At 39.6% G+C, this 20712-nt stretch overlaps 3 protein-coding genes across 3 annotated transcripts in view; 2 read left to right on the top strand and 1 right to left on the bottom strand.

Moving 5' to 3' along the window:
• The window catches only part of shisa8b (shisa family member 8b), a 30531-nt gene extending 27325 nt beyond the window's left edge, over nucleotides 1-3206 (top strand). The window contains exon 5 of the mRNA XM_042397932.1: nucleotides 2668-3206. Coding sequence (XP_042253866.1) covers nucleotides 2668-3206 — 539 coding nt within the window. The remainder of the gene's footprint in view (nucleotides 1-2667) is intronic.
• An 8425-nt stretch (nucleotides 3207-11631) lies between these two features.
• Nucleotides 11632-14801, bottom strand: desi1b (desumoylating isopeptidase 1b). Its single transcript, XM_042397623.1, has 6 exons — nucleotides 14431-14801; nucleotides 14211-14232; nucleotides 14021-14090; nucleotides 13757-13866; nucleotides 13062-13184; nucleotides 11632-12129 (listed from the first exon to the last, which is right to left on the bottom strand). Exons 1-6 carry the CDS (start codon nucleotides 14516-14518, stop codon nucleotides 12048-12050), a joined length of 495 nt encoding a protein of 164 aa, XP_042253557.1. The 5' UTR covers nucleotides 14519-14801; the 3' UTR covers nucleotides 11632-12047.
• Nucleotides 14426-20610, top strand: xrcc6 (X-ray repair complementing defective repair in Chinese hamster cells 6). Its single transcript, XM_042397622.1, has 14 exons — nucleotides 14426-14497; nucleotides 14812-14999; nucleotides 15683-15772; nucleotides 15945-16057; nucleotides 16388-16529; nucleotides 16790-17041; nucleotides 17383-17569; nucleotides 17725-17911; nucleotides 18024-18192; nucleotides 18564-18725; nucleotides 18974-19103; nucleotides 19401-19501; nucleotides 19637-19753; nucleotides 19900-20610. Exons 3-14 carry the CDS (start codon nucleotides 15700-15702, stop codon nucleotides 20094-20096), a joined length of 1830 nt encoding a protein of 609 aa, XP_042253556.1. The 5' UTR covers nucleotides 14426-14497; nucleotides 14812-14999; nucleotides 15683-15699; the 3' UTR covers nucleotides 20097-20610.
• Nucleotides 20611-20712: the final 102 nt, after the last annotated feature.

The following is a 20712-nucleotide window of genomic DNA, read 5'->3' as shown; positions in this document are numbered from 1 at the left end:
CGGTGTCAGATTTACAATCTAAAGTCATGATCAATTTTTTAAACAATGCATGCTTGATTTCAGACAGAGCTAGACAAATGTAGGTTGTCATTAGCTGGGCATGCTACCAGTTGCAAATAAACACACTGTTAAATCCATTTCTTACATGTTCGCCCTTTATTTTTGGTTTTGGAAAGGCAATTAAAAAAGACACGATCCTACTCTTTGGTTACCAAGAAGCGAAGTATCACTCTTCTGAATCCAAAGCTTGTTTGGTGGAGAGCGGTCAGAAGAAGGACCAAAAGCAAATATCTCAGACCTCCGGGCTACCACGGTGGATGATGGTGAAGGAGGTTAAAACATAAGAGCATACATCCGTATCAATCCTTATCATCATACAACCGTACCATGCAGTCTACATATTCATGTAAACATTTCTTTCTCAAAAGATCTACAAGTTAAATGTGCATCAGTTACATATTATAAAATGCATCACCTTGGTTAAAAAAATGTATTTGCTTTTGATAAAAGGTGAAAACTGCTGTTTAGATTCAGACTTTTGGACAAAAATGATGAAAGCACACACAAAGACAAGGTTACCGTTCATGTAGCCAAGAAGCTGGCGGCGATGACCTCAGTGTTTAGTTTATTTAAATAATTCTCTGTGACATTCATGCCAGCCCATGACACACATACACATGCACACTCCAGACTCTGGGCGAGGGTATTTATAAACCTTCATTGCTATGTCCCCACATCCTGGCACACATACCTTTACCTCCATCATCTCCATTGCACTCCTTAGTCTCTCCCTGATCATCACCCTCCCTGCCTTCTGCCCTCTCATATCCCAGTGAAAGAGGAATACCGCTAGTATTTACCTGGAGGGCATACACCAATTGGAAATACTTAAATCACCAGCTTTCCCATTTGATCTTCTTCAAACCTTCCCTCATCCTGACCTTCCTTCACTGTCTTCTGACTCTCTCTAAATGTTATCTTTCCACTCATTTTCTTCTGAATGAAGCATTTTATGGACAAGAAAGTCCATTTTATTTATAATCTGAGAAAAATATAACTTACTTTTTATGCCTCTGACAGCTGACACTGACCCTCCCCACAAGGCACTGCTTTTGTCTTTTGTACTTTTTATTATTTTCCATACCATCATATTGTCATCTTATCCTTGTTTTCTATCTGTTTAGGTAGCTTCTTTTAAATTTTCATCTCCTTCTAATCAACCCTTACTTAACCTCACTGTCACTCTTGTTGTCCATCTTTACCTTCTCATTTCTCAGTTCCCTTTGTTAACTAAGATGGCTAACATAAGATTAACTGTTTTGGTATTGTTTCTTGTTATCATTAAGTCCTTGAAACAGGACCATGTCACTTTTGCTGCCACTCAGCAAGAGTGACATTTATGGATAATGGTAAAATGTAGTGTCATAGTAGCACAAGTAGAGTCAGTTATACAGCAATTCCTATCTAATCACTAGTGGTATTTGTACTTCATTTGTAAGAGGAATGCATTTCTTCTTTCAAAAGTTGCATAGAATCGCTTTAAAAGTTTCTAAAATACTTTGAGGAGCAAACGAAGCTGACATTGCTGACAGGTTGACGCCGGGAGGTCCTAACATAAATGCATCATGGATTAGGTGTGATTTAGTAGGCAGTGCTCCTACAATGACATACTCTGTGTTTGCACATTGGCAGTTCATTTAAGGCTTCCTCTGCATATGACTCAGAACTGCATCAGACTGTGACAAATTGAAAATGACTCTGAAATATAAACAAGCTTAAAGTGGCCAAATATAGCATGTGTTTGCTTCAGTGGCCTAATTGTTAAAGGATACAAACAGAGCATTCTACAGCAAGTCATAATAATATCATACAAATTCATACCAAATTTGGTCCTGCTTTTGTTGGTCATCATTTCTATTGGATATAAAAAACATTATTATCACGAAAGTAATTGCTGAGATCTGGGAACAGATCTCTACACAAGCCAACAGTTTTGCCAGATTATCTGAACTATTTCATTTGGAAGTAAAACTCAAAGTTCAATTAAATTCATTCAGTTTTATTTATATAGCGCCAAATCACAACAGAAAGTCATCTCAGGGCACTTATCACATAGAGCAGGTCTAGACTTTACTCTTTAATTTACAGAGACCCAACAATTCCTCCATGAGCAAGCACTTGGTGACAGTGGTAAGGAAAAACTCCCCTTTAACGGGAAGAAACTTCAAGCAAAACCCGGCTCTTGGTGGGCAGCCATCTGCCTTGACCAGTTGGGTTGAGAGAGAAAGTGAGCGCAAAAAGCCCAAAATATCTGTAATAATCTTTTGTTGCACAGGAAAACTATATCACCTCACAAATAAGTATCGTAAGTCAAAGTTGAACCAGGAGGTGGACAGTTAGGGTACTAATTTTACCATTTGCCTCCATTTTTTCTACCAAATACATTTGGCTAACCTGCTCAAGTTTCTTATCTTGTCTGACTTCTGTTTAGCAATATTACTGTGTTCAGAGATCTCAGCATTTAAGTTAGATAGGAAAGATGGCCAAAACCAGGGAAAAAAGAACTATTAAACTGAAATGTTTCTTTTTCACACCAATGAATGCTCTGTTTGTACATTATTCCATGTTTCTTTTTCTCACATGCAATCTCCACATTTTTCTTTGCAGCCGATAGTGCATCTCGTAGCTACTACAAGAGCTTCCCGCTCATGGACTTTTCCCAGTACCAACCCGTGGCGCCTCCTGCCTTCCAGCCAGTGCAGCCCAAAGAGAAGTCATACATCCACCAGCCCCTGCCAGTGCACCATGACCTCCATGCCCCTCTCTCCATCTCCATCCCCTCCAGCCACCTGGAGCACTCACGCCTCCCCAAGACCACCACGCACCCACTGCTCACTAGCTCGGCTTTCAAAGCCTGGGAGCCGAGTGGCCGCCATGTCCAAAGGCAGGCCTCCGCCCCGGGGCACTCCTCTTCCTCCATGCACAGCTCTGCCCGGAGACACGGTTATTCAACCCGTAGGCAACGGAGCATAGAGAACATGCCAGATCTCTTTAGCCAGCCCTACGTAGGGATTTACGGAGGAGTTGGAAGCGGGGCAGGGCACGGGCAGCATGTCCAGGGGCAATACCCATCTCAACCCACCTATTACCACCACACGAGGCAAAAGAGTTACTCCACCCACAGTACGAATGAAGTGACCGTCTGAGTGCCATGGCCTCAGAGAGCGGCCTGCTGCAATGTTAAACATACTAACAAAAAGCTTTGGTGTTAAGTACATGCCAGAGTTTGGGACAGTTGGCCCGACAGTAGAGGGATATTAAACTGGGAGACTCTAGGAAATATGCAGATTCAAGAGATGGAAGGGGTGTTTTGATAAGTGGGAACAGAAATATTCAGGAGGAAAACAGCATAGCAGAGCCACCACTATCACAGACTACGGAGAGAAAACGATAATATTAGACTCAAGCAGCATTTAAAGGGTCTTGTACATTGATCGTATAAAGTTTATAGACTACCTGAAAGTAAATCTACCAAGGTTGTTTGAAACCACTCTCAGGCTCATTTAGGCCATCACTGTTCCTCTGCATTTCAGACCTCAATCACCTCAGTTGTGGCACTACAGTATGGTCTCTTATATCCAGTTGTATAGGTCTTAAGATAATAACTGAACGTTTTTATGATAAAATATAGGGATAACAGCGGTTTGTTCAATTAGTGCAAAGAAAACCAACTTGCACCAACTCTTTTGTCTGTGATGACATTTTCCATATTGGTTTCAGGTCAGACTTGACAGAAATCAACACTGAGTTTGTGTTAGCCAAGTAACCCTGATTAAACTTAGGGACAGTAGGTCATTGTCACATGTGGCTACAAAAAAACAGCCTGACTCATGTTTAGGATTGATTGTTAAAAACATTCCACAATGAGCCTGGAGCTGACTGAACTGCCATACTTTATAGCAGTGTCTATTCAATGAGCCAGTCGGTGCAAACATGCAGATATTGCCATTCAATGTATTTGATGTAAATGTGTAACCTTTAAGATCCATTTTGTGGGTTCAGACTGAATAGTAAAACCTCAAAAACCATTTACTTAAATTTGGTGGAACACTGACTAATATGTGACCTTTTGTGGCAACTAGCAGAAATTGCAACAACATTGATGAAACATGTGTCCTTCGACACACACAGTCCCTCCCTCTTAGAAATAGTGTGACATTTCGGGGAATTGAGAAGATTGATACCACTCTCATGTCTGTGCGGTAAATATGAAGCTATGCCCAGCAGCTATTTAGCTTAGCTTAGCAACAGTGACAACAAGACTCCCAGAAGTCACTGCTTCTGGCCAAAGAATAGTCTGGCACTTAACTATAGGTAAAACCACATCATACTGTCTTTAAATTTTGGATGCAATGAGTTTATTAGTCAGCCATTTCCCCATTTCCAGTCTTTGTGCTAAGCTAAACTAACCACCTGCTGGCAGTAGCTTCATATTTATTGTACAGACATGAGAGTGGCATCAATCTTCTCATCTAACTCTCAGCAAGAAAATAAATAAGTGCATTTCTCAAAATGTCAAACCATTACTCTTAGATACATTGATTAAATCACTACTGTATGTCACAGGTATCTGTACATTAGCAAGCTAATTGGTGCAGAAATTAGAAACATCTACTTAATAGAAACATCAAGTAACAAGGTAATACATCCCCATGATGAATACTGGATTATAAAGCTGTTTAGTCATTTGCTTTTGGCATGAATTTTTTCACTTAATGCGTTGTAGTGGTGGTTGAGAATTAGGAAGTCCTTCATAACTTCAGTGGGTCAGGTGTTTTTACTCATAAACAGCATTAAGTGTGATCGTGAAATCTGGAGAGCTGAGCACCAGGCCAAATATTTATTGATAATTCATATTAGACCTTGCTATGGTCAGTTTGAGCTCTGGGGAAGTAAAAAGCCAACTTATTTTAAGCATGAATAACACATAAAGGTTTCCTTCATTAGAAATATAGCTATGTCGGGCTTCAGAGGACCTTTCAACACTTGATCATATTTAAAGCATTCAACTCCAGCTCCAAGCTGATAAAACTGTTCCTCCCTGTGAGATAGCAACTACCAAATCTAACAAGTTCAAAGGAAAATTATTCCTTCAAAACATGTACATAATATCTAAAGTCAAGGCATTGAAATTTAGATTCAGTTTAGATAAGTTATATATGCTGGAATTTTCTTCAATCTTCAAAGAAATGCCACATAGCATATAGTTCAAGTATAATCATAAATCCTCTAAAGGTAACGCACTTCAGGTTTCATTTCTTTGATAAGTTCCTTCTTTTCCTTCTTGTAAAAACACCTCAGTTATTTTGCATCTCTCAGTCTACCTCCCAGCACAGCTGTTTTCTCCTTCTTCCTTTCTCTCCGCTCTCGGCCTCTCCCACACTCTTTCCAAAGCGAAACGCTTTGCATTCAGTGCCATCAGGCCAAGCAAACAGGGACATCATCCCCGGGGTCACATTAACTTCGACGGTGAGGACAATGCCACCATCATGTCAGCTCCCATCAGCCTCCATCCCAACCAGAGAGAGGGAGAGGAGGAAAGAGAGGGGACGGAGTAAGAGCCAGAGGCTGGGACTCTAGAAAAGACGAGAAAGGGAGGAGAGAGAAGAGAAAAATAGAAAAACAAACCACATGTTTTCCTTCCTCGGGGGAAGGAAAGGCAGGGAGTCACTGTGGATCTGGGTCTCTCACTACTGAACTGTCTGGGCCATAACTCAAAGTGTGTGGAAGTGTGTGGATGCTTCTGTGTAATTTCCAGCCTCCGGGCACCATTGCAGGGGAATTCACGGAGGCATTTCCAGGCCTGGAGCATTAAACATTTCTGATGTCGTCTCTGAAGCCTAGACAGCAAAGGACACTGTGCAGAGCTGCTGCTGGTGCTATGAACGTGCAACAGTTGATGCAATGCTTCCACATTATTTGTTGGTGAAGGTTTATGGCTGCAACACCCTCAGGAACTGCACAAAGAACCAGAAAAGCTTCTGTAAGGTTCTGTAATAACATTTGTGCTGAAAGAAAGAGCTGAGAGGATTTTATGATGCTAAAATTTTGATAGTAGAAGAATCAGTCAAAAAAAAAGATCAATACAGTTGAGACAGAGCCAACTAACACTATATCTCACACGAGGTACACAAAGCACCGTTACTAAATGAGCGCCGACCAAACACCAAACCTCTTTTTGCAGCTAAACTACCTGCATATGAACAGCATGACTCCATTATATTTAAACAAATCAAATTCTGTTGTCTGGTTTAGACACTTTTTCCACCCATACAACATTCTCCTAACAGCAGAAAGTGAATTGTTTTTTTCTTTCCAGAAAAACCTTGACACTGTAAAACTAGATTTCAAACATGTACAACATCTGAAAGCAACCACGATCATCAATGCAACAAGTGAAAACATCTTTAGGGTTCATATCTTCTCTAATGCAGCACGTGTTATCAAGTAAGTCTGGCAAAGTTGTCAAAACACCTTTTTGACATATTACACAAACCTCTTTTTAAAAAAAAAAAAAAAAAAAAAAAAAAGAGTTCAGATTCTTCCATAACTTTTTTATGTAATACATTAAGACACCTAATTATGATTAATACTGTGATTTAAAACTTCAGCCAGTAACATGGTTGATATCTAGAGAGTAAAGCTTGATTAAGGATAGAGGCTACATAATTTCATGACCCCGGCTGCAACACACAGAGACAGAAAACTACTTTTAACTTCATACCTGCAAAACCACTTCTGCACTTTGACTCCTGTACATGAATCCCGTTTTGTTCTTTTGTCACGTGAGAGAATTGAAAACCTGGCCTACTTGTGTAGCTCCAAGAGTAAAGTAAAGTATCAACACTGTCTGTTGCACAGTGGGTAAAAGCATCTAGTGCTTTCTGTTTGAAAGTTGTCACAAACTTAATGGACGCATTCACACCAAGTATTTTAAATTGTATATTTCAACAATGCCATCAGGTGGCACCAAATAACTGCATAGAGATATAAGAAAATATGAGTTTTGAAAATGAGAGAAAGAGTTACAGAGAATGAAACTGAAGGTTAGATTTTCCCTCCATTGCCAAAAAACCTATGAACATGCAGGAAGACATGTTTTGAAAGTTCCTTCCAGTAAACAAGCTACATGTGAGTTATAAGCCTTGTAAATGAGCAGTATGAACATAAACCGAGTACAAAAATGGATCATATTCAAACTTTCGACTGTGGTACCACAAAGAAATCACCTAGATACCTAACATGAGTGCTACTCCACAACAAAGTGTCATATTTGCCCTCATGCCCCCTCCAGACATTCACCACGCAGTGTCTCACCAAGATACAAACACATGGTCACTGTCTTTGTTTCTCACATCTTAATACAATAAGGTATAACCAGTTCTGGTAGATGGAATCACAATGTTACTGATGCTGTGTTAAAGAAACCAAACACTCTTTCACCCTCCTTCTTTTGTTCTCTCGTAATATGATGCAAAAGTGAACTATGTCTGTATTTACCGACTGTTTCTCACTACCCACGCAGCAAAGGATCCTGGTCAGGCATCGTTTCCTCTTAATGCTCGATGTTATGAGTTAGAAATGTTGAGATCTGCTGGTTTATAGACAAAAATCAGCTTTTTATGAGCAATAGAAGTTTAGCTCTTTGCCGTTCTGAGTTGTTTTTGTGTGGAGAGACTGAACAAGTGCTTCCAGTGTTTTTCTTGGTCTAAACATGTTTTTTCTCCGCCTGAAACAACGGCCTCCCCCTGTTCTTTGTTCCATCAGTTTGCGCTAAATGTTTCTTGTGTACATGATGATTCAGTCTTTTTGAACACATGACAGTTTTTTTAGGTTTTATGTAGTGCAAACATCATCTGAAAACCATTTGTTCTCCTTTATTTATGAATATTGTGTAAATGTGTATCTAATGGAATTTCCTATATATTTTGTTTAAATAAGGGCTTTATGAACTAAGTCATTTTATTTCTAAGATTCAAAGAGTATTTATTATAATTGCTGTTGATGTCAGATTTTAACAGAGTATATTATTTCATGTTGATGATTTTAGTAACATGAAACATGATGCATAGAGAGATCTATATTAGTTCAGTTGTGCAATTTTCTAACGTGCAGTAGAGGAGGTTAAAGTAGGCTTACTGTACTGTATGTCACATTATTCCACTGGGTTTTCACATTTATGGCAAAATGCAATGACAGAAATTAACTGCAGTGTAAAAAAAAAAAAGCAACGACAAAGCAGACAGGTTGTCTAAACCATTGATCGTGTTTCTATTGTGTAATTTCACAATGCTGACTGATAAATGGGATGCTGCACAAACGCTAGTACATTATTGGTGAGTATAAATTTGATATGCAGAGAAACATTTGCGAGCATGCAGCAGTTTGCACATGCAGAGAGGAGACTGTGATATTTAGTGCTGTGTCAGGATATTGGGCTATAACTGTATAACTGCAGTAGAAACGGTTTGGCTCTGTGAACTTCTGCAAGTTATCTTGTGGGGTCTGTTAGAGAGATGTAAGAGAATGGAGCTACAATAAATTTATAAACTCCTTAATACAGATATGATAGCCAAGCAAATCCAAAGTGTATTGGTGTGATAAACAGTATGTAGCAAAAATGTGTATATACTGTATGTAACTGTACTTCTTATTACAACAACTCATTTATACCCAGAAATGTTCCAGAGGACTGTTTAGTAACTGATGCCACTTTTGAAGATGAAATATTAAAGATTGTAAAATTACTATAAGGCTTTGGTTTGACTTGTGTTTGTATCAAAGAGAGGTTGGGCCTTTGAATCTTTTGGGCAAAACACTCCAAAAAGCAGCAGGCACCTTAAATGGGTCAGCCAAATTCAACAAACACATTGAACACAGAAAAAAAAACTCCAGGCAGCCGAAAATCAAACAACAACTTGACAACAGTCAGCAGTTCTTTGTTGGATCAAGTTACTTGCACCAGCAAAACATCATAAGCAGTCAATATAGCCTTATTATTCAAAGTGATGTAACTCTGAGATTGGTTAAGATCATTTTTAGCAAGTCTTTGTTAGTAGACAACAGTGTGCATCATTAGTATAAATAATACAACACAATATACAAATACAACAATCAATACAAACAGTAAATTTAATAAGCAGAGTTGATAAGAACCTGATAAGTCATTAGCATCATTAACAGTTACTGTATCTATAACAAAGGGATTCATTCAGCACTAACAGTGAGTCCTGCAGTGAACCAACAGTGTCACCTTGTGGCTGTTCCTGCTATTACATGAAGCCAAAGCTTTCGTCATTATTGTCCTCAGATCTTAATCTACTCAGCTATAATGGCAAAAATAAGAGGTAACATTATCCTTCACAGGTCCATCCTAATCCTGTAAAAACCATCCACAAAACACTTCAGAGCACAACAATTTTAAGGAATAAAAGGATTATTTAATGCCACAACTTGAGTCAAGTTTCAAATGTCACACATTTAACAAAGTGCAGGGTATCAGAGTAAATTTAGTGCTTTTAGGACTATTTAGAAGAAGTTTTAGACTGATACTAGTGCAGATAAAATGCAAATGTTTCTGTTAATTTCTCCATGCAGGTCAATATGTAGAACAAGCTTTTACCGAAAACGTACAGCCGCTTATTATAAGGTTCAGTGCAGCGCTACACCTCTGTTGTTGAAGAAATCCTCCACTACTTATAAATAAAATTAAATAAGCTTCAAATTTTCAGTAAGGAAAATGAAGATTTCACAAATTTAGATTTATTTTTTTTTAATTTAGTGACTTTGGGGATCTTGCACGTTTTATAAAACTGAATTTTGATATTTTTTAATGACCTGCAAACAGCCTTTAAGTGCAACAAGGTGTAATAAAAATGAGAAAAACAATAACAACAATAACTTCATTTTATAACAGTTCATTAAACTCACTTCTGTTTTGTCCTAAAATGAGAATAAAGACACTGATGGTTTTAACAATATGTTTTTCCTTAAGGAGGAATTAATGGCCACACAATAATGGAGGTAAGTGGCAGTTAAGCTTATCATATAAGTCACAATGCCTGGCTGAGTCATGTAAATACAAACAATACAAATTATTAAAACTTCCATGTCATTAGACACATTTCCTGGATATGTCAAACTCTTTATAAACTGAACACATTGTCTGACTTGGCAGATGAAGGAACTGAAAGATGTGCAGATTGAACAGATATTTTAAAAAGCACAATCCTGGCCTATGTGGTCGTTAAATATACCTGAATTAGACAAGTGTACACTATCAAGTCAGCACCTCAGATTTGGTCAAAATGTATTTCATAGAACACTGAATAAAAAGACAAGCCAGCAGAACATTTTACTGAGAGCTCTTTCCTTCCTTTGTACTTTCAATTACGCTGACCTTTCCCGCGGAGTGCAGTCTAGTCATATTAATGACCACAGAAAAATAAAAAAATTTAAAAAATACAGAAAATGCCACCTTACAAAGAAGATAGATTCAAATTGCAAGGAAAACAGTACAACACTAAGTAGTAAGCACACTAACACCTGTGCAGCAGTGAGCTAAATAGCTCTTCCTTAAAAAAACAAAACAAAAAAAACATTAAATTTACATTCACATGACCCTCAGCTCCTTGGGAAAGAAACTGGTCTTTCTGAAATGTACTACCTCTTCCAAGGAGGTTACATTTTTGGTCTTGTATATCTGGATCCAGATGTAGATTTAGGAGCTTTTCAAAGAACTTCTTGCAAGACACTGCAAGATAGAGCACTTTTGAACATTCACACTATTTTCCCAAGAATTTAAATTATTGGAATGACCAAAATTGGGCACTTATTTACTGTATCACTACAGTATTTTTAAAGACGATTCAGATCCAAATGCAGATTAAAAATTCAAAATATTTTCTGTTTTCAAAATAACAAATTTTGTGAATCACAGAGCGTTCATTAAAAAGCAATTTCTCTGAGAGCAGTATAAGATCTATTATAAGATCTCTAAAAACAATGCAAAAATATTGATTTAAGTGTAACGTTGTTCAACATTTGAATTTTTTTTTAGAAATTCTAATGAACTTAACTGTTAAGAAACAGAGGCTGATCATCTCCTAATATCTGAATTTGTATATGTCAATCCATTTCTGGCCTGATGTAATTGTAACACACTTCTTGATCGACTGCCATAGTGACGCATCTCTGTGAATGCTGATAATATGTATTCAAATTCAGTGCCTCCCAAGAATACCAGGATCAATTTATCTGCTAAAAATTACAATTTAAAAAACATATCTGGAGGATAAATAATGATTTTGTTAAAAAAAATTGAAGTATCAACACTTAAAGGACCAGTGTGTAAGATTTAGTGGCATCTAGTGGTGAGGTTGCAGAGTGCAACCAAATGAATTCACCTCCCCTTCCAAGCATGTGGGAGAAACTACGGTGGCTGTAAAAACGGGAAAGGCCCTCTCTAGAGCCAGTTTGTCCGTTGTGGGTTACTGTAGAAACATGGCGGTGCAACATGGCAGCCTCCGTAGAAGAGGACCCACTCCCTATGTAGATATAAAGGGCTCATTCTAAGGTAACGAAAACACAACAATTCTTATTTTCAGGTGATTATACACTACTGAAAACATATTTATGAATATTATGTTCCATTTCTGGCAATAAAATCCCCTAAATCTTACACACTGGTCCTTTAATGAGCACACATGTGTAGCTGCAACTAATATAGCTGTCACATCCCCAACCAGTAGAAATCTTTTTAGTTCACTGGCCACAGAGGCTGGTATATGTTAAAACATTATATAGATCAGGTAGAATGTGTAGAAGAGCTTCCAAATGATGAGTGGTTAGCTGGAAAAGTGACTGGTAGCATATATCAACGAATCATCCACAGGCACAAATGTTATAAAGGTCTGGCTGGTGGTGAATGTCCCATTCTCACCCAAACCCTTAAATACAAATATTTTCTTTCATATGTTCAACCCTGTCTACCGCTGTCCAGTTATGTTGTTGCCTCCAGGATTTATGATGATGGAATCCAATAAGGGACGGAGAGCCTGGCCAAAAGGCCTACAGAGGAAACATAGCAGACAGAACAGTTAGAGTGAAACGAAAAGGCATAAAGAGAGTCTAAACAAACTACAGTATGTGAGCTAGGCGACGGGGAAGGGGAAACAATAACCAGACCACAACACATCAAGACCACAGTCGAGACACACAAGGAAAGAGAGTCAGAAAAAGAGGCTCACAGATCACAGTGTTACAATAATAAAGATTTCAATACTAGTGTTGCAAGCAATTGTGTTTGTAATGTTGATATTTTATAAATGCTTAATATAAATGTTTTAGTGTATTTGGAAAAGAAATAGTGAACTGTACTTTCACTTAAGTATGTTTAATTGGTTTATGTAACATTTGCCAGCTGCACCTTTATTCATGAAGGTTTCTCCTGTCTCTGCTTCACTGGATTTCTCCCAATTCTATAACTAGTGAATACTGATACAAAACAGTAAAACTCTACTGTATCTATACTGTTTTTTTCCCACTTAATGTTATGTTTGTTTTTTTCTGTTAAAAAACTATAAAAACGATAAAATGTGTGCACAAGAACAGTTTTCTGGTGTTTGAAGTTACCCGGGTAGATGAAGGATTGCAGTAGCCTTGCTAACAGTGGAGTCAGAGTAGATCATGTGACAGCATTTGAACCACCAGGACGCCCTGAACTAAAACCGAGTTCACCTAAACTGATTGACAGGAGCCAAATATGAGGCCACTTACCGTACAGGGCAAGCAAAAATGGACGTTTAATTTGCTCAAAAGTCGCAACTGGTTTGGTTTGGTATCAGTTCTTTAGGTACTAACCATAATTTATGAATCAGAGATTCAGTATAGGCGGAGACACTTAAAACTACAAATGCAGAGACTAAGACAGAGAAAAAGAAGAGGTGCTTTGGTGATGTAAGAGCAGCTTTATGAAGCTTATTAGATAAGACTTGACTCACGTGGCTAGAACTTCTGATGGAAGGTCTGTGATGTACGATGGGATCTTTTTGCCCGTGAGGAACTGAGCCACCTCATTGGTGAAGGTGTTGCAGTTGTGTTCAAACAAGTTGTACTTGTCACCTCTGTGCACAAAGAGAATGAGAAACAGTAATAAAGAGGAACAGACAGAGACAGAGAGAGGGAGGAAAAGGCAGAGATGTAAATTCAGTAAAAAGAAAGAGAGGCCAGAGAGGCCAGAGAGGGTGGGGAAGAGCAGATGAGACAACAAGATAGACATTTTGACAGAGAGATAACCGGAGGGGCCGAGGAGTGTGAGACCAAGATGTTTTTGGTTTCTTTTTTTTGTTTCTCCTCTCTTCCTTAACGTATATCTTTAATGTATATTAGAGATAATGTGCCAGAAATTCAAAATCATGTTACAAATAATCATCTGTTACGTGAAATAATTAAGAATTCACAATTTAAGCCAGGGTTTACATCCAGAGTGAAAACATACTGTAGTATTACTGTAGGTTATATGACATAATTCATTGAAAGAGTTTCCAATAGAGAAATTATGGCTTATATCACAACTATGGTATCGTAGACAATTTAAATTAATTTTCAATTAAATGTGACCACAACTTTACCTCCCGAACAGTCTCACTGAGATTTAAACCTATGTTAAAACTGTCTGGTGAGCCTGAGTCTTTACCTGTATGTAGACTCTGCCAGTGAAGTCAGATAGTCCATAAAGATCTCTGCAGGCACCTCAGTGGAGCCCAGGTCCACCACGGAGTCAGGCTCCCCTAAAGGAGTGCTACCCTAGGACACAAACACATTAACACCTCAGTTAATACCTTATACTATGCACTTTTAGAAACACATCCCAATCCATCACTGTTTTCCTGTACAGCAGTAAAAGTTAAAAATATTAATGTGCTGCATGATTGGGGAGAATGTGGGAGATGATTCTTACAGGTGAGCAACTGTTGATGCCCTCTCCAACAAAGAAGAACTCCTTTCCATGGACCACAATAGCAGTGTGCCTGTAAGACACCAAAACACATTAATCCAATAAAACCAGGCCAATGAAAGTGGTTAAACACAGTTAACAGGATTTTTAGGGAAGATTTCCACAGAATAAGCCAGTAAAAAGATGCACTCACCATATCCCATCAATCTGTTTCCCTGTAGTGACCGAAAAACCACAGAATTAGTCAGAGTAAGGCTTACTTAAAAAGCATATAGGTATCAATTATTCTAGTAACAAGGTCACAGCTCAGGCCTGAGAAGCATCCCCGGTCTCTCGTGCTGTCTCTCGCGGGACTAGGCGCGCTCACTGCGGCTTTCATGAGGTCAACCAACAGGTAACAAGACAAAACTCACCTAGCATGAGAGGACTCAGCTGGCGGGCCATTCCTCTGGACAGGTCGTAAATATACACTTTCACCGGGTAAGGACCAGTTTGCTCCATGATTACACAACGGAATTACTTCAATTTTTTTTTTAAAAAAAACTGCAGCTAACCTTGCATAAAGTAAGCTGACTCACACCCAAACAAAACTTTGATAAAAAAGAGTTACATAAAGCAAAGCGTTGAATTGTTACGCATATAAACAAAGGCTAGAGACAATAAAAAATGTAAACGTAAGTGAGAAAGTAGCTAATTTAAGTTGTAAGGTTGAGCTGAGGATTGCCGGGTGCTGACAGTTTATGTTGTGTCACTGTCCGACTTAAAACAATAACATGTGGACCTCTTCCTGCAAGGACCCCCTCTCTGAAGACACGTCCCGCCTCCTTCACTGTGATTGGCCAGTATTATAGATTGGCGTACGAGGGTCCAATAGATGACGAGACGTCCCGCACGCCTCTTTAGCATGCTCATTCACGTACCTCAGCGCGCCCGTCATTGAAACTAGTCCGGACTTTTGTTGTGCTCAAAGTTGCAGGGTACGGTAAGTGACTGTATGCTTCTACAATGATTTAATACCTCCACAGGTTATTCCTATAAAGTGTTTAGTCCATACAGTTTGTGTGCATCATCGGGCGTTTGCAGTTTACAGCTTAGCAAGCCCAAAATACCAGTGACGCTAATAATGGCTAATTACAGGCTAAGCTAACTTGCGTTGCCTGTCAGAAGTTGAAACATCAATTAAACAGTAATAAAATCTGTATTAAACACCAGTAATGTTTGCGAATGGCTCTGTCTTTTACACAATTATTGTTGCCTGATTTAATTAGCACCACTTCTTTATTACGACGCTTAAGTTAGCATCCGATTCAGGGTTGAGGGAAAAGTTCAGGTAAACATAGATAGTGATATTTAGCGGCTGATTTTAGCAGAGCAATATTGACAAGATCTAACACAATAATTGGCTCTATACCTGAGTTCTGGTTACGTTCCTTGGGTGTAACTATTCTTGATGAAGCTCCACTGCAAACAAAACTTGATGAGAGTCTACCCTGCATCGGTGTTATGTCCTGATCCAGGACACCATTAACAAGCTGCCGTCAGCCAAAAAAAGAATTTTTGTGGATACAGTTCATGTACACACACAGAGTTTAACACATTTAAGGGTTTCCAAGCTACTTCAGTTTCCTGTTTTTGTCGCCTAAAACCTGCTTAATCCTTTGACAGGACCAACAGCAGCACCAATGGCAGAGTGGAACGCCTACTACCAGAATGATGAGGAGGAGGAAGAGCAGGAGGAAGGAGAGCAATCTGGAAGTGAGATGAAAGCCCCCTCATTATTTCCTCTGATGTGCTATTAATACATGATCAGCTATCATTGATCATTTTGATTTGGTCATTATATGTTAGCTGATATGATCTAATATAAAAAAGTAAGAATTTAGGCTTAAAGATTCAGTAAAAACAAATCAGGGTCTCTGTTTGTCAGGAGAATACAAGATCACAGGGAGAGACAGTTTGGTGTTCTTGGTTGATGCCTCCAAGGAAATGTTCATCAAAGGAGAAGACGGAGAGCCATCCAACTTTGATATGACCATGCAGGTAAGCTGGCCAGTTGTCTTTGTCTCTTCCTTTGTCTTTGCTGTGTAGTGCTCAACCTGTTAATCTATCAGTCACCTTCATCCTCTAATAAAGAAGCTTCTGCACAGATCAACACAATCTAGAAATGTTTGGTATTGAATTTGATCATGATCTAGATGTTAACAGGCAAAAAGGGGGTTTTGTGGGAAAGGTTGGATTTTGTTACTGAAATGAAGTGAACATCTCTCAAGAATCCCTACTTTAAATAACAGTATTATAGAATAATATAATTTGTCCATTTTTTTCACAGATAAGTTTTCAGTCTCATGATAATTAGCGTCTGTTTGCTAGGTTGTGCGCAGTGTGTACTCCAGTAAAATCATCAGTAGTCACAGGGACCTGGTGGCTCTGGTGTTCTACGGCACAGAGCAGAGCAAGAACCCCAGGAACTCCTTCAAGCACGTCTACGTGTACCACAACCTCGATGAACCTGGTGAGATGCTACATACTTTAAGCTCACGCACAATCGATCATGCTGTGTGTTGCACAGATCTCATGTTTCAAATGTGTTTGGATAAAACAGATTCCCGTTTGTGGCTTATTGTTGTGTTAACATTTTCTTACAATTTTTATATCCAGCTGAAGTACTGTTGTGCTGTTTTCATCCCAACAACACCCTTATCAATTCTGTGTTTCCTTATCTGTCGTTGTACTGTCTTTTATTCTACTCTGTCATTATCTTTCTTTCCACAGGTGCAAAGCGAGTGCAGGAAGTGGACTCCCTGCGCAGGGAAAAAGGTGCCCAGCTCGCGGCAGAGACCATGGGCAGCGGGGAGACGTCATTGGGTGATGCCCTATGGTGCTGCGCCAACCTCTACAGTGACATCAAGCTACGCCTCTCACACAAGCGGCTCATGATCTTCACCTGCAGGGACGAACCGCATGAAGGCGACAGCGCGAAGGACCGGCAGGCTCGCACCAAGGCCAGTGACCTCAAAGAGACCGGTGCGTCTGAAGCAAAGACCTCTGTCATTTTTACGAAAACCTGTAGTAATGTTTCGTATTAGCGCTGCTCTTGGAAACTTCACATAAATCCTGTGAGTTTACAACAGAAATCTGCACACAAAAAGGTTTAGCTTTATCAACCCAGGTAGTCTTTAAAATGTACAATATCTCTGTGACAGTAGCAACACTTAAATGTCACTTCATAGCATTCTTGGTCGCAGTCCCATTTTATGACATAGGCTGATAATACATGTGCAACTGTTCATTAAAAACTTTGCACTGCAGCTTTAAAATATGTTTAACACATAAGTGACCTCATTGACTCATCCCTCCTCTCTTAGGTGTTGTCATAGATTTAATGCACCTGATGAAACCAGGCGGCTTTGACGTCTCACTCTTCTTTTGTGACATCATGAGTCCACCAGAGGATGAGAATGAATTGGGGCTGCAGCTGGAGCCTTGTTACAAACTGGACGACCTCCAGAAGAGGGTTCGCGCCAAGGAGCAGAAGAAGAGAGCCATTGCCAGGTAGCGATACATGATAAGATTTTTATGTATTGTTCCAGATTTTGCTCGATTTTATACACATCCTCAACTTCCTCTGTCTGTGGTTTGTATTTAGGTCTTTTTAACCACTAACTCTCATTTTCTTCACACCAACCTGCCCTCTCTGCCATCTTCAGGCTTAATCTGTGTCTTGGCGAGGGCATAAACATAGCAGTGGGAATGTATGCGACCGCTGTGACTGCTCGGAAACCACCTCCCATCAGACTGTACAGGGAATCCAACGAGCCGGTCCGCAGCAAAACCCGCACCTTCCACACCCAGACCGGCAGCCTGCTGTTGCCCAGTGAGATAAAGAAAGCCCAGGTAAGAGCTGACTGAATGAAGTGCCTGTTTTTTTTAGTTGTTTTATTTATCATCCAACTGTGTTTTGTGAAAGATTACGCTCATTATCCCCTCACGCTTGTGTCCGCTGCAGGTGTACGGTAACAAACAGATAGTGATGGAGCGGGACGAGGTGGACGCCATCAAGAAGTTTGAGGATCCTGGATTTTCTCTGATCGGATTCAAACCTATGGAGAAGCTCAAAGTGCACCACCACATCCGGCCTGCTGTCTTCATCTACCCTGAGGAGGACGAGGTGAAAGGTAACACTGTGTCTGTGTTGTCTGATTTTACTTCAAAACTAATGAGATTAAATCTTAAAACCACAGTTAACAGGATGGATATTTCCACGTTGCACAGGGTTGAAATAGTTATCGATGGAAATGTGTTTAAGCCTAATAACTTGCAACTTTTTTCATAATCGATCATTTAAGTCATTTTTTTCAGGCAAAACTACTGAACATTCTCCAGTTCCAGCTTCTCAATGTTGAGAATTTTAATGTATTACTTTTAATACTTGCAATTTATTGAACAGTGTCATCAAAAGTGTCTTATATCATCAGCCCAGTGGGAATCTAAGCCTCTAACTTCTCTGTTCTCTGAGCTACAATATATTCTGTGTTTTCCACCTCAGGCAGTGCGTGTCTGTTCTCTGCCCTGTTGACGAAGTGCAGCGAGAAGAATGTGTTCGCTCTTTGCCGTTGCACCTCCCGCAGAAACTACCCTCCTCGATTTGTTGCCCTGGTGCCTCAGAAAGAGCAGGTTGACGAGGGGAAAGTACAGATTACACCGCCAGGTAATACGCTGCTGAGCTCAGCAGGAGATGTGATGGATTTAATTAATCCCAAGAGTTCCAGGCAACAAAGGTGAAGCAGTCTTTAAACTCAAACTTTAGTTCCCTCTGCAGTGACTACGACTGCATTTGACTAATCTAGCTTCTTGAAAAAAAAGCTGATCACTTTACAGTAGTGAGCAAGATAGGAAACAACACTATAGTTTCATCATTGTAGTGTACTGTAACTCAGTATCTCTTATGCATATCAGGTTTCAACGTCATCTCCCTGCCGTACGCTGACGACCTGCGGACTCTGGATCCCCCTCAGTGTCCGTCTGCTTCACAAATGCAGGTGGACAAGATGAAGGAGATTGTCTCCAAGCTCCGCTTCAAATACAGGTAGCTGTACATGACATATGTACACAGTATAAAGTCTCAACAACAACTATCTTTAAAGGTTACAATGATCTTTTAGAAGAACACCAATCTATGATTTTATAATTGCTTTATATAGAAAAACTCTAAGAAAGTGTCTTTGTTTTTTCAGGGATAAATATTTAGTGTGACACTTTCTTGTGGAATCTGTGGACACCTCATTGATAAATGTGTAAATAATACGTGTGATTCTGCTTATAACAAGGTAATTCAGTTGTTTTCTTTCCGTAAGGCGTTTTCATTCTTTGTAACAAATTGCAGGAGTGATGCTTTTGAGAATCCAGTCATCCAGCAGCATTTCAGGAACCTGGAGGCCTTGGCTCTGGATATGATGGCTCCAGAAGAAATAGAAGACCTCATCAGTAAGATGCAGACAAACATACATTCATGCAGTCAGATAACCTGGTTTCTCTTGTTTCTTCTACAACCATTGCCTGTTTCTCTTTCTTATACTTTCTGTACCTGTCTGTCTCTCTCTCTCTCTCTCTCTCTCTCAGTGCCAAAGGTGGACCAGATTGACCGCCGTCTGGGTCCTCTGATCCAGGAGTTTAAAGATCTGGTCTACCCTGCCGGCTACAACCCAGAGAACAAACCAGCTGCCAAACGCAAAGCAGGTCAGAGCTTGAATCATCACTGAAATTAAGGAAGACTGTGTATGCTTGTTGGTGCAATAAGTTTAAGTTTGTATTTGATCATTTTTGTGTATGATAAAGGATTAATCTGATTCCTTTGACTAAATGTTAAATTACTGAACCCACAGATGATAACGGAGGCGGAGCGAAGAAGCCCAAAGTGGAGTTGCCAGAAGACGAGCTGAGGGCCCATGTGCAGAACGGCACCCTGGGAAAGCTGACAGTGCCTGTGCTGAAGGAGGCCTGTAAGCAGTTTGGGGTCCGGACCACTGGGACCAAGAAGCAGGAGCTGATAGATGCTCTGACAGCCCAAATGGGATCATGAGGCGTTACATATCTGACTCACTGTGCCTTCATCTGACTGGTTTCAGATCAGTGCTTCTGTGTCCCAAAATTGATTCCAAGTGTAGGAATGTCTCCAGCTACTTTTGCATGAACAGAGTTCTGGTAAATTTAAAAGCTGTTTTAAAAGCAGGGAGCCAAGCATCACTTGGGGGTCCTGTGATTGTTTTAAACTCACTATGCGTAGATTTTTGGACGAGCAGCTGCTGTGTTCAGTGTACAATAGAAACAAGTTCTGCTTGATAAGATGAAACCTGTTGCTTTACCCCCTTTTGAAAGGCAGCAGTGTTATTGCCTGCAGTCAGTGTGTTTGTCCCACAGTAACCTCTTACATTATTAATGTTTGAATGGCTGGATCATGTTGGTTACGAGATTGTAAAAGAAGCGACTGCATTGTAATACCCTGTACTGTAAACATGGTCATCAAAATACTCCAACCAGGAACGACACTTTTTGATAATCTTGTATTTGCATTAATAAAAACAAACCTTTTATAACCTGCATCAAATTTGTTTTATTGTCCTAACTGTATGAGTTGGTATACTTTACATGTTAAGCAGCATTTCAAGTTCTTCTTGTCCCTAGAAAAAAGGTGCGTC

The sequence above is a fragment of the Thunnus maccoyii genome, chromosome 20 (assembly GCF_910596095.1).
Source record: "Thunnus maccoyii chromosome 20, fThuMac1.1, whole genome shotgun sequence".
Taxonomy (NCBI): Eukaryota; Metazoa; Chordata; class Actinopteri; order Scombriformes; family Scombridae; genus Thunnus; species Thunnus maccoyii.
Note: the sequence above shows the minus strand (reverse complement) of the source record. Positions and strands in the feature narration are given on the sequence as shown.